At 52.7% G+C, this 13872-nt stretch overlaps 1 protein-coding gene across 4 annotated transcripts in view; it reads right to left on the bottom strand.

The window, feature by feature from the left end:
- Window positions 1-2887: 2887 nt before the first annotated feature.
- The window catches only part of si:ch211-137a8.2 (SPEC and KASH domain-containing protein), an 11778-nt gene continuing 793 nt past the window's right edge, over window positions 2888-13872 (bottom strand). Inside the window, exons 2-13 of one of the 4 annotated variants that reach the window (XR_003979951.1) lie at window positions 12464-12590; window positions 11609-11759; window positions 11193-11375; window positions 7222-7356; window positions 6649-6843; window positions 5954-6152; window positions 5743-5877; window positions 5355-5455; window positions 4570-4842; window positions 4337-4395; window positions 3809-4217; window positions 2888-3580 (exon numbers count right to left, since the gene is read on the bottom strand). Coding sequence is in view for 3 of the 4 variants with exons in the window: in XM_030381854.1 (XP_030237714.1) it covers window positions 4007-4217; window positions 4337-4395; window positions 4570-4842; window positions 5355-5455; window positions 5743-5877; window positions 5954-6152; window positions 6649-6843; window positions 7222-7356; window positions 11193-11375; window positions 11609-11759; window positions 12464-12582 (1761 nt within the window). In the remaining variant the exon portion in view is untranslated. Of the gene's footprint in view, window positions 4218-4336; window positions 4396-4569; window positions 4843-5354; window positions 5456-5742; window positions 5878-5953; window positions 6153-6648; window positions 6844-7221; window positions 7357-11192; window positions 11376-11608; window positions 11760-12463; window positions 12591-13872 lie in introns of all 4 variants that reach the window. The other 3 variants (XM_030381854.1, XM_030381852.1, XM_030381855.1) reach the window with 3 other exon arrangements.

Here is a 13872-nt window from a genome sequence, read left to right as displayed (position 1 = left end):
GAGTAAACTGGCTCAATCAGTGTTGTTGCCATGTCAACCCTTAGCCAATAAGGATGAAAGATGATCTAATCAACCAGGCGACCTCAAGCCCCTCCCCTCCTGGAAAACAAGATGGATGATGGAGGAGGAATGATGGATGGAGGAATGATGGATGGAGGGATGATGGATGATGGAGGGATGATGGATGATGGAGGGATGATGTGGACTGAGTGGATGAAGTCTGGTTTCGCCCCCTCACCGGGGAGGGGGGGGGGGGGGCTGCACCCTGGTGCTGAGGGATCAGTGGGAGGAGGAGGAGGAGGAGGAGGAGGAGGAGGAGGAGGTGGGGGAGGAGGAGGAGGTGGGGGAGGAGGAGGGGGGGGAGGAGGAGGGGGGGAGGAGGAGGTGGGGGAGGAGGAGGAGGAGGAGGAGGAGGAGGGGGGGAGGAGGAGGGGGAGGAGGAGAGGAGGAGGAGGGGGAGGAGGAGGAGGTGGGGGAGGAGGAGGTGGGGGAGGAGGAGGAGGAGGAGGAGGGGGGGAGGAGGAGGAGGGGGAGGAGGAGGAGGAGGAGGAGAGGAGGAGGAGGGGGAGGAGGAGGAGGTGGGGGAGGAGGAGGTGGGAGAGGGGAGGAGGAGGGGGAGGGGGGGAGGATGAGGAGGAGGGGGGGAGGATGAGGGGGAGGAGGTGGGGGTGGAGGAGGAGGAGGTGGAGGAGGAGGAGGAGTTGGTGGAGGAGGAGCGCAGGAGGAGGAGGAGGTGGAGGAGGAGGAGGAGTTGGTGGAGGAGGAGCGCAGGAGGAGGAGGAGGTGGAGGAGGAGGAGCCCAGATGGAGGTTTGGGTGGAGGAGGTGGTGGAGCTTGCTCTAGTCCTGTCATGTAGATGTTGTTTCCTCCTCCACTCTCTCCTGATTGGCTGAGCCATGTGGGTGTGTGTGTGTAGGGTTCTAGAGGCGGGGCTTAGAGGAGGCATTTAGGTGGGAGAGAAAGGGAGAAAGGGAGGAAGGAAGAGGGAGGAATAGAGGAAGGAGAAGAAGGAGATGAAATAGAGAACACACGTTGGTCTAAATGAGCTCTATGTGAAATGGAACATCCATCCTTCCACCTGTCTATCAATCAGTCTGCCCCTCCTAATGTCCATCTGTCTGTCTGTCTCTGGAAGGCAGACTGTCTGTGTCACACACTCAAAGATGGATTCCCTGGTGGGTCGTCCAGCGATCGATGCAGACCATAATAAGCTCTGTTTACCAACAGCACCCCAGGGATCAGCTTAGTGCATCTGTCTGACAGACTAGTTGAGAGCGAGAGTCCAGTTAATAGGAGATGCTACCATACCACTGGGGAGCGCTGTGTTGGGCATCCCCTGAGGGGAGCTCAGAGTCTCAGGCCCCCCCCGAGCTAACCCCTGGGGGTCACATCATGGATCAGGACCCCCGAGCTAACCCCTGGGGGTCACATCATGGATCAGGACCCCCGAGCTAACCCCTGGGGGTAGGGTCACATCATGGATCAGGACCCCCGAGCTAACCCCTGGGGGTAGGGTCACATCATGGATCAGGACCCCCGAGCTAACCTCTGGGGGTCACATCATGGATCAGGACCCCCGAGCTAACCCCTGGGGGTAGGGTCACATCATGGATCAGGACCCCCGAGCTAACCCCTGGGGGTCACATCATGGATCAGGACCCCCGAGCTAACCTCTGGGGGTCCTGATCCATGATGTGACCCTAGACCCAGAGCTAACCTCTGGGTCTAGGGTCACATCATGGATCAGGACCCCCAGAGCTAACCCCTGGGGGTAGGGTCACATCATGGATCAGGACCCCCGAGCTAACCTCTGGGGGTCACATCATGGATCAGGAACCCCGAGCTAACCGTCTAGGGTCACATCATAAACCCCTGGGTCTAGGGTCACATCATGGATCAGGACCCCCGAGCTAACCCCTGGGTCTAGGGTCACATCATGGATCAGGACCCTGAGAGCTAACCTCTGGGTCTATCGTTACATCATGCTCCAGTAGTGTTTGATATGAGGGGCCGTCCCCCTGTAATGGGGGCCAGACCCCTGCAGGGCCAGACCCCCGGACCCCCTGCTCTGGGGGCCAGACCCCCGGACCCCCCAGGGCCAGACCAGGGGTTTCTGACCAATGAGCACATGACGTTTATCTGATTGGACCAAAGTGAGAACGCTCTAGATCTGACGAGGGCCTAGGCTCTGGTAGACCCAGCGGTCCAGGATCCAGATCTGGGACCAGATCTGGAACCAGATAGGACCCGTTCACACCACCAAACCACTTCTGGGTCACATGGGGCGGAGCCGACAGAGAAGTAGGCCACCTCAGACTCCATCAGGTGGTTCTGTGTCTCCGTCCTCTCTCTGGCTCTCCACCTAGCTCTACCTCCCCCCCCATTCTCTACCTCCCCTCCCTCCCTCCCCCCCCTCTCTCCCTCCCCCCCCCCATCACTCGGAGAGAATCCTTCCAGACTTCTAGCTCTGAATTCCTCTGATTCGTGCTCGTCTAATTTGATTTTCCAGGTTTTCCTCTCTGACATTTTCCTCGTGTCAAACAATCGTCCTCATTCAGGACGTCTGAACTTCCACGGTCGCTTCTCACGCCAGACGAGGGCGCCGCCCTGATCGGCACGCCACCCACACCCCCCAACACGCACACCCACACACACGCACACACACACGCTCATCTGACTGTGCTACATAACAGCCTCATTTAGAGAGAACAATCCAGCAGAGAGAGAGAGAGAGAGAGAGAGAGAGAGAGAGAGAGAGAGAGAGAGAGAGAGAGAGAGAGAGAGAGAGAGAGAGAGAGAGAGAGAGAGAGAGAGAGAGTTTTAAACGGTCCCAAATGATATACCCCAATAGCAAAAATACATTCACAATATATTAAAATGCTTCATATTAATGGTTGCAAAAGTTTATTTCAAATGAAAAGTATGTCTTTAAACATTACATTTGTGTAAGCATACAAAAAGTACACAATACCCACCGACATCAGTGACTCCGTTAGAACACACACACACACACACACACACACACACACACACACACACACACACACACACACACACACACACACACACACACACACACACACACACACACACACACACACACCCCAGATCAGCAGGTGAGTGTCTCTTTAACTCACTCACTATTTGCTGCCCGTCACAGATTAACTAACAGAAGACCTTTGGAGGTGAACCTCCGGCCTTAATAGGCCAGTTATAGATATTATTAATATTAAATACAGTATCAAAAAATACCCTATGATTAAATAGTTTTTTCCGAAACTACCGTAGAAAAAAAAGAAGAGGATATCGGATCATAGATTGTGAAATATGGCAGGTTTATGAAGAGCAGCGCCTTACTGCCGCTGGCCTCTCCCAGGTCCTCAGATGCCCCCTGCTGTGCTGATTGGTGGAGGTGTTGGATGAAGACAGACAACATATGGTATTTCACGCACTGATAATCCCTGGGATTACGTGGGGATTACAGAGAGGACATGACTAGATGATAGTTCAGCGGGCCTGAGGAGACTCACACCTCTAGTGGACAGATGGACGCCTTAGACCCCCAGACACACAGACACCCCTGGACCCACAGACAGTTCAGACACACAGACACCCCTTGACCCACAGACAGTTCAGACACACAGACACACCTGGACCCACAGACAGTTCAGACACTCCTAGACCCACAGACAGTTCAGACACACAGACACCCCTCGACCCCCAGACACACAGACACACCTAGACCCACGGACAGTTCAGACACACAGACACCCCTCGACCCACAGACAGTTCAGACACACAGACACACCTGGACCCACAGACAGTTCAGACACTCCTAGACCCACAGACAGTTCAGACACACAGACACCCCTAGACCAACAGGCAGTGAGGATGTGAGGGGGGCGTCTGATTGGTGGGAAGGTCTTCGCCCAGATGTGAGGGGACGTCTGATTGGAAGGACAGCTCTTCACCCAGATGTGAGGGGACGCCTGATTGGTTGTCTCCTCTACGTGGGCGGGGGTCCGTTGACGTACGTCAGTGCCAGCCTGCCTGGCGGGAACCTGTTGCCACGGTGACATGGTGTCTCCAGGAGGCCCCAGAGCAGACAGGCCAGTAGAGTTAGAGCCACGGCCAGGAGCAGGTAGAGGAAGGGCGGGCCGCCGAGAGAGGAGAGGCCCCGGGGCCTGGAGCTTTTATTGTGGAGGAGCACGAGAAGCCTTTAAAGAGAGTTTGTGTTAGAGAGTGAGTGAGTGAGTGAGTGAGTGAGTGAGTGAGTGAGTGAGTGAGTGAGTGAGTGAGTGAGTGAGTGAGTGAGTGAGTGAGTGAGTGAGCTCACCTCTGAGGAGTGTGTGGAGTACTATCCTGGGTGTCAGAAGACAATGGGTCTACTTTAGACTGAAACACACACACACACACACACACACACACACACACACACACACACACACACACACACACACACACACACACACACACACACACACACACACACACACACACACACACACACACATTACAGTGATGACCTCATCGCCTCTCTCTTGCTACTCATGTTAATACCAAACTCACCTTGTTGCTTGATTGACAGCTGTACATCATCCAATCCCTTTGGGGCGTCCTGGGGTCAGGTGATCTGAGGGCACGCCGGTGGGCGGGGCCAGAAGGGAGCGCATCGTCACGCGGGGAGCGGTTGTCATGGCGACAAGAAAGCGACTGGCCGTCGGTCTGGACGCCTCTGGAACAGGAAGTACTCCGTGAGGGGGTGGAGCTCTGGAAGCCGAGCCACGCCCTCACCCGGCCACCGTTGAAGCTGATTGGCTCACAGACCTGTCGGTCGGGTATCTGAGGAGGAAAACAAGTTCAGCCTCCCTAGGCCAAAGCAATCAACACATGATGTTCATCATCATCATCAACAGTGCTCAGAACGGGGTCTGAGAGAGAGAGAGAGACAGAGACAGAGACAGAGAGAAGGAGAGAGAGAGAGAGAGAGAGAGAGAGAGAGAGAGAGAGAGAGAGAGAGAGAGAGAGAGAGAGAGAGAGAGAGAGAGAGAGAGAGAGAGAGAGAGAGAGAGAGAGAGAGAGAGAGAGAGAGAGAGAGAGAGAGAGAGAGAGAGAGAGAGAGACACAGAGGAGTTCAACTGAAGTTCAGCTCCCCTCTTCACCCCCATACCCTCCCTCTACCACAAGATTAACTCTAATGCATCTGATCACAAAGAGAGTGTGTGTGTGTGTGTGTGTGTGTGTGTGTGTGTGTGTGTGTGTGTGTGTGTGTGTGTGTGTGTGTGTGTGTGTGTGTGTGTGTGTGTGTGTGTGTGTGTGTGACTTCTGTGGGAAAACAAAATTCCAGAACTCACAGAGTCCACTTCCTGGTTGGTGACGTCATCGAAGACATCAGACCGGGGGCGGGGCCATCGGCCCTCCCCCCTGGAGGGAGACAAGGACCTAGGACACACTCCTACACACAAGCACACGCACACACACACACCCACACTTAAAAAATACATTTACAATATCTTAAAATGCTTGATATTATGGGATGCAAAAGTTTATTTCAAATGAAAAGTACATCAGTGACTTTGTAACACACACACACACACACACACACACACACACACACACACACACACACACACACACACACACACACACACACACACACACACACACACACACACACACACACACACACACACACACACACGAGATTGGCCGGGGATTGGCTGGGAGGTGGGGACCGCCCACCTGTGTTGAAGCTGAAGTAGGAGGAGTCTTCGTTGCCGTGGGTTACGGAGGGGCCGACGTCCACCGAGGGGTCCCACTCCAGCCCCAGGTGCTCATGGGTAGGCTCCCTGCAGGAAGTGACGTTGTGTTCGAGCTCTGTGATTGGTTGAGAGAAGAATGAGAATCGAAGTTTGGGAGCGCTTGTTGCTTCCTGCTTCAGACCGACACCTACCGAGCTCAGGAGACAGGAGGGTGGAGGTAGGGAGGGGGTGGAGGGGGGAGGCGGGGAGGGTGGAGGTTGGGAGGGGGTGGAGGGAGGAGGTAGCGAGGTCCAGGCGGGGTGTATCAAGCGCTCCCTCCTCCTCCAGCAGAGACTCAGAAGGACAGCCGGAGTCCGGAGCAGGAGACAGGAGGCAGTCGTCCTCAAACACCTGCACACAGACAGACAGGTTAGAGAGACAGACAGGTTGGTTGGAGAGAGGTTGGTCAGAGAGACAGACAGGCCGGTTAGAGAGACAGGCCGGTTAGAGAGACAGACAGATAGGTTAGAGAGAGAGGCTGGTCAGAGAGACAGACAGGTTGGTTAGAGAGACAGACAAGTAGGTTAGAGAGACAGACATGTTGGTTAGAAAGACAGACAGGTAGGTCAGAGAGACAGACAGGTCGGTCAGAGAGACAGACAGGTCGGTTAGAGAGACAGAGAGGTCGGTTAGAGAGACCGACAGGTCGGTCAGAGGGACAGACAGGTCGGTCAGAGGGACAAACAAGTTGGAGAGACAGACAGGTTGGAGAGACAGACAGGTCGGTCAGAGAGACAGACAGGTCAGTCAGAGAGACAGACAGGTCAGTAAGAAGGACAGACAGACAGGTCAGTCAGAGGGACAGACAGGTCAGAGGGACAGACAGGTCGGTGAGACAGACAGGTACCAGTCTCATGCTGAGCAGCCGTCGGTGGGTGGAGGTGATGCGGCTGAAGGTGGAGGTGAGGCGCTGCAGGAGGCGGAGCAGAGAGGATTCTACTTCCTGGGCGTCGCCGGGCGCGCAGCGTTGCATCATGGTCTCCCCGCGGTCGAGCAGCACGCCGACACGCTGGGAGCTCACGCACACACACGCCTGGAATGACTGCACACACACACACACATTACAGAGCACACACACACACACGCCTGGAACGACTGCAAACACAAACACACACACACACACACACACACACACCTGGAACGACTGCACACACACACACACACACATTATAGAGCACACACACACAGGCCTGGAATTACTACACGCACACACACGCATACACATTATAGAGCACACACACACACACGCCTGAACACACACACACACACACACACACACACACACACACACACACACACACACACACACACACCTTCCTGAATAACAGCCATATTGTTTCCATGGCGACGTAAGTGCAGTTGTGATGCCAGGTGAGCTGAATCACATGACGCTTCAAACACTCCTGAGTCCTCATCTCACCTGCAGTTCCTTCATCTTGCTGCGGCTGTTTCCCGTCTGGTGGTCCAGCTCAGACAGACGGGCGTCCAGGTCAGCCAACCACAGGCCTAGCTCCGCCCCCTCCGCCTCAAACTCCTCCCTCTCGGACACAACACTCTGCCACAGAAGAACGCGGATAATTACCCGTTAACTCTGGGACGCCACGAGTACTACTGAGGTCAAAGGTCATAGTGTTCCCGACATGATTTCACTCCTCTGAAATATTTAGATTAGAACCAAGAATCCTTGTCTGCAATCTGCCATGACCCCGATGTCAGATGAGGCGGCCCCCAGCGGCTCTGTGGCCGCAGGTTGAGAACCCGGGCCCCCCGTCGGCTCTGGGGCCGCAGGTTGAGAACCCGGGCCCCCAGCGGCTCTGGGGCCGCAGGTTGAGGGCCCCCAGTGGCTCTGGGGCCGCAGGTTGAGAACCTGGACCCCAGCAGCTCTGGGGCCGCAGGTTGAGAACCCCCAGTGGCTCTGGGGCCACAGGTTGAGGGCCCCCAGTGGCTCTGGGGCCGCAGGTTGAGGGCCCCCAGTGGCTCTGGGGCCGCAGGTTGAGGGCCCCCAGTGGCTCTGGGGCCCCCCGTTGCTCTGGAGCCGCTGGTTGAGGGCCCCCAGTGGCTCTGGGGCCCCCTGTGGCTCTGGGGCCGCAGTAGTGTTGCTTTTGTCAACGAAAATTATGACTAAATATCGTCGTCAACGACCCTTAATCACGTGAGGAAAACAAGACGAGACGCAACGTAAATGCTGGTCATGTGACAATAACTATAATTAAATACATAATGCAATATTGTTGACGAATAAAAACGAGACTAATGTGTTTTACAAAATAATACTCTGCGAAAATGTCTCTTCATTTTCGTTGACCAAAACTAGTCGAGAATTTTTTTTAATTTTTTTTATTTCTGGGGCTGTATCAGGTTACGTTACTTCCTGAATCCCCGCTCGTCGCGGCACTATTTAGATTCACAAGACGCAGCTGTGGTGGTAGCATTAAAGGTCCCATGACATGAAAATCTCACTTTGTGAGGTTTTCTAACATAAATATGAGTTCCCCTAGCCTGCCTATGGTCCCCCAGTGGCTAAAACTTGCGTTTGGTGTAAAACGAGCACTAGCTGTTCTGCTCGCCTTTGAAAAAACGGAGGCTCAAGCGCGCTGATTTGGAATGTCTGTGCTCATGACGTCATGAGGAATCTCGGCTCCTCCCCTTACTCTGCCTGGCCCGCCCAGAGACGTTGGCCCGCCAATGAGACTCGACCGTGCGAGCGCCACATGTGTGTGTGTGAATACACACACTGTAACGCAAGTGTTTCTTGTCGGTTCTTTGACGTGTCTTGTATTTCCACAACGAGACTGTCGTGGGGGTTATCTGAGCCATGTTTGAGAAGGAATTGGGGGAAAGGAACTTTGGTTTGACTCGCTGAAGTACATGAACTGCGACATGCCGCCGGTTGCCGCGAGGCACCATCGCCCGGCAGCGGGCAGCTGGCAGCAGGCAGCGCGCGGTTCAGTCGACTTCAGGTTGATGTGAAAGTGGAAGAACCAGAGACGTCGCAGAACCCGACAAAGTCGTTTGTGATTCATAATATCGTCTGGAGGCGCACACAATATATTATATGATATAGATATCTATGTATTATATGATATTATTTAGATATAGAGCTCCAGGACTGTAACGCAAGTGTTGTACACTTCCTTGTTATTTGGCGCATAACGCGTCGGACTCTCGTCTCTGGTATTTCTACAACGAGACTCGTATTGGGGGTTATCTCAGCCAAGGTTGAGAATGAATTGGGGGGAAAGAACTTTGGCTTCGACTCCCTCAAGTCAAGAACATGAACCACGACAAGGAGGAGAAAGGGATCTTTGCCGGGCAGCGCTTAGGCACCTCCGCCTCCGGCGGTGGTCCCTCAGCGGGGCTCAAGCGGGAGACATTCGCCGCCAACAATCCCTTTCTCCTCCATGTCGTGGTTCATGTTCTTGAGGGAGTCAAAGCCAAAGTTCCTTCCCCCCAATTCATTCTCAACTTTGGCTGAGATAACCCCCAATACGAGTCTCGTTGTAGAAATACCAGAGACGAGAGTCCGACGCGTTATGCGCCATCACACCAACAGCAGAACGGTTATCCAAATAACAAGGAAGTGTACAACACTTGCGTTACAGTCCTGGAGCTCTATATCTAAATAATATCATATAATACATAGATATCTATATCATATAACATATTGTGTGCGCCTCCAGACGATATTATGAATCACAAACGACTTTGACGGGTTCTGCGACGTCTCTGGTTCTTCCACTTTCACATCAACCTGAAGTCGACTGAACTGCGCGCTGCCTGCTGCCGGCTGCCCGCTGCCGGGCGATGGTGCCTCGCGGCATGTCGCAGTTAATGTAGCCTACTTCAGCGAGTCAAACCAAAGTTCCTTTCCCCCAATTCCTTCTCAACCATGGCTCAGATAACCCCCACGACAGTCTCGTTGTGGAAATACAAGACACGTCAAAGAACCGACAAGAAACACTTGCGTTACAGTGTGTGTATTCACATTGATGTGGACGTTGAAGAACCAGGAACGTCGGAATATCGGCTCACACAGCTTTTGGCCGTGATAATATGTATTATATGATATAGATATCTGTGTAGGCTATATGATAATATTTAGATATAGAGCTCCAGGACTCCCGTGTGTTCTAGAATATTTACAGAACACGGCTAAAGGCTGTGTGCGCCTCGCCATTGCGATACATCCACTGTAAACAGAGCGCATGGTACCGTTCCTGGCTGCAAGCTGCTCAGGGCCACACCCCCACCCTCCTCCTTGACACGCCCACCGAAACAGCGCATTTGGGGGAAGCTCAATGTGCGACTGGCTCGGAGTGGCTGTAACTCTGCACCACGGCTGAATTTCAGGAACGTCTTTGAATACTGTGTTAGTTGCCCACTAATACCTATATTAAAGAATACATAAAATAGCATGTCATGGGACCTTTAATGAAAACGTAAGGCCCTGTCCACACTAATCCGGGTAAATATAAAAACGTACATCTTTTAACTGAAGATACATAGTACATTGCACAGAGGAATCATCATTTCCATTTCCCCTGCCATTTTTTTTTTTAGATGAGCGCAAGCTTGTGGCGGCGTCATGGCAGTGTCATGGCAACCGAACGCCATCGTATCTGAAAGCCTCCGTCTACCCTGACCACACTACAACGTAGTGTTTTTTTGAAAAGTATCGTTTTCAGTGTCGGAATTCGCCGTTCTAATGTGGAAGGAACATGTTTGGTTGGTAAAATAAATACGTTGTAAATTCATATCAGAGTGTCTTCCATGTCTGGAATGGATGTATTCTTGAGTCTATAAAGGTAACAATAATATAATAATAAGATTATCTTGTTTGAATTCTGAAATGGGTTTGGCAAAAAATAAAATGTTGGTTTTGTCAATACTACTAGGTAGCCTACTTATACTATATTGACTGAGTTAAATAGAATTGCATTACAAAAAAGTAACTAATACAATCTGCTTTGACTAAAACTAGATAGTCATGGATATTTCTGACTTAAATAAGACTAAAATGCTCAGACTTTTAGTCGACTGAAACTTGACTAGACTGAAAAGAGTATGAACGTGACTAAAACTAATAAAAACTAAAATGACAGCTTGAGAGAAAGACTAGAATAAAACCAAAATTAAAACAGGCCGCCAAAAACAACATTAGGCCGCAGGTTGAGGGCCCCCAGTGGCTCTGGGGCCGCAGGTTGAGGGCCCCCAGTGGCTCTGGGACCGCAGGTTGAGGGCCCCCAGTGGCTCTGGGGCCGCAGGTTGAGGGCCCCCAGTGGCTCTGGGACCGCAGGTTGAGGGCCCCCAGTGGCTCTGGGGCCGCTGGTTGAGGGCCCCCAGTGGCTCTGGGGCCGCTAGTTGAGAACCCGCATTCTGAGGGGCCCGTACCTGCAGCCCGCGGGCGTGGCCCTGCAGGGCGGCGGCCAGGGCGTCCCAGCGGCGGGCCGCGTCCCGGGTCATCCCCAGGAGGCGGGACCGCACGGCGCCGCGGAACTCACGGCCCAGACCCCGGCTCTGATTGGTCAGGACGTCCAGGTCAACCAGTCTGAGACCAGCTTCATACTGCAGCCTCTGGAAGACACACACACACACACACACACACACACACACACACACACACACACACACACACACACACACACACACACACACACACACACACACACACACACACACACACACACAAAATACAACACACACACAAACATTATAACACACACACACACACACATATTAGCACACACACGCAAAATACAACACACACACACACACACACACACACACACACACACACACACACACACCTCCACCGTCCTCAGCCTATCCTTGGCCGTGTCGTAGGTCACATGGGCGGAGCTGCAGGTTCCGGCCGCCTGCTCGGCCAATCGAAGCCAGGCGTCCAGGTGGGCATGTTCCTTCATGAAGTGATGCCAGGTGACCCAGCGTCGGTCCAGCCTATGGGGAGAGACCGAGGTCAGGGGTCAGGGGTCACAGAGGTCAGGGGGGACGGAGGTCAGTGCTGTGTTCCAGTATCCATACTATCCGTACTTACTGGCCTAAGTTTGCGTACGAAGGGCGCTCCGATTCAGATCAGGGCGAAAATAAGTGTACTGAAAGGACCCGGAGGGTGTACTCAAAACGGTCAAATCGCGAAGTGCGTGGCGATGTACACTTTTCGTGCTCAACGGCAGCCATCTTAGCTACGTAGCGGAAGAGGGCGGAGCCAGGCTGAGCCAAAGTCGGCGCATTTTCCACATAGCCTACATAAATAGTCATTTTGTAGTTTTTATAGCTTTTTATAGGTGCTAGGCGTAAAGAGTTCACCGTTCAAAGCGGGGTGTTTATTGCGGGGGAGGAGCCGCGGCGGCAGTCGTGATCGTAGTTTCCGGTTAATGCACCACGGAGTATTCGATTTGGAACAACACTGAAAACTGAAAATTAGCGCACTTGCGGATAGTGTACTACGTTTAAGTGTACTCATGGAAGAATGGATATCGGAACATGGCACAGGTGTCAGGGGGGACAGAGGTCACGGAGGTCAGGGGTCACGGAGGTCAGGGGTCAGAGGTGACAGAGGTCAGGTGTGAGGGAGGTCAGAGGTCAGGGGCGAGGGAGGTCAGAGGTCACAGAGGTCAGAGGTGACTCCCATGGAGACTCACTGCAGAGCCAGGCCTCCATCTTCGCTGATGGCATCCTCCTCCTCCTCCTCAGTGAGGGAAACTAACCAATCAGAGCCATCCCCAAGCTCTTGTGATCCGCCTTCTTCCTGGTCAGACATCTCTCTACCTGGCACACATACACACACACACACACAGACCCACACACACACAGACCCACACACACACAGACCCACACACACACACACACACACACACACACACACACACACACACACACACACACACACACACACACACACACACACACACACACGTTGGGTAGAAGTCAGGAGTTATTGGAGTGCCTCTCAAATGCTGATGGGTCGATTAGAGAGAGAGAAAATAACCTCGGATCAGAAGTGATCTCATAAGCCGTTATAATCGTATTATTTATCCAGTAAAACCAACAGAGCCAAATGTCAATCACACCTGATGGTGAAGAGATGACCTCATGACCCCCTGAAGAAACACTGATGTGGATGAACCACTGAAACGTCCTCATCCAACGTAAACAAGACCCGCTGTGTGTGAGTGTGTGTGTGTGTGTGCCAGAACTGACACCAGGTTAGGATGACCTTTGACCTCGGGGTTAGGTTCAGGGTAGAATGGAGTCCCCATGTGACCCCAAGTTGACCCCTCCCAGGTTCACACGGCGACAGACCATAATGATTGATATATTTGATTGCGTACATTATCGTGAACCCCGTCTATTTGTCCACTGTTGATGCTGTGTTCCCATGGTTACTGTTGCTGGTTGAGTAGAACTGGACTGTGCTCTGCTGGTACACACACACACACACACACACACACACACACACACACACACACACACACACATACACACACACACACAGCTTCCTGCTGCACAGGTTTAAGGGACGTTCATCGTGATAGTTTATAGGTAGTTTAAGGTTTATGTATCAGGGTTCGTATGAAGCAGATGTAAGGGTTGGGGTGGAGGAGTGTCTATCCAGGTTGGGGTGTGTGTGTGTATCTATACATGGTTAGGGTGTGTGAGGTATACTGGATGAGGGGTGTGTGTGTGTGTTCGTGTCAAAATATGGTGATGCTGTGTGTTTGTATCAATACATGGTTGTGTGTGGTATACTGGTGTGTGTGTGTGTGTGTGTGTGTGTGTGTGTGTGTGTGTGTGTGTGTGTGTGTGTGGTATACTATGACTCTACTCATCACCTCCACAGTCTTTAGGTGACGAGTCTGATATTCAGTGTAACTCAACTCCTCTGCCTCTCCCAGAACAGAGTACACAGTAACAGGTGTGTTCCTATAGGCCATCGCCCGTCCTCTCTCGCTCTCTCTTCAGACCAGTGGTTTGTGTTTTAGTGAACCTTCATGTTGGATTAGTTGATCTAAACGTCTTTATCTGCATTGTGAAGCAGAGAGGCAGACAG

Source organism: Gadus morhua, chromosome 16 (genome assembly GCF_902167405.1).
Source record: "Gadus morhua chromosome 16, gadMor3.0, whole genome shotgun sequence".
Classification (NCBI taxonomy): domain Eukaryota; kingdom Metazoa; phylum Chordata; class Actinopteri; order Gadiformes; family Gadidae; genus Gadus; species Gadus morhua.
This window is presented reverse-complemented; position numbering and strand designations above follow the sequence as displayed.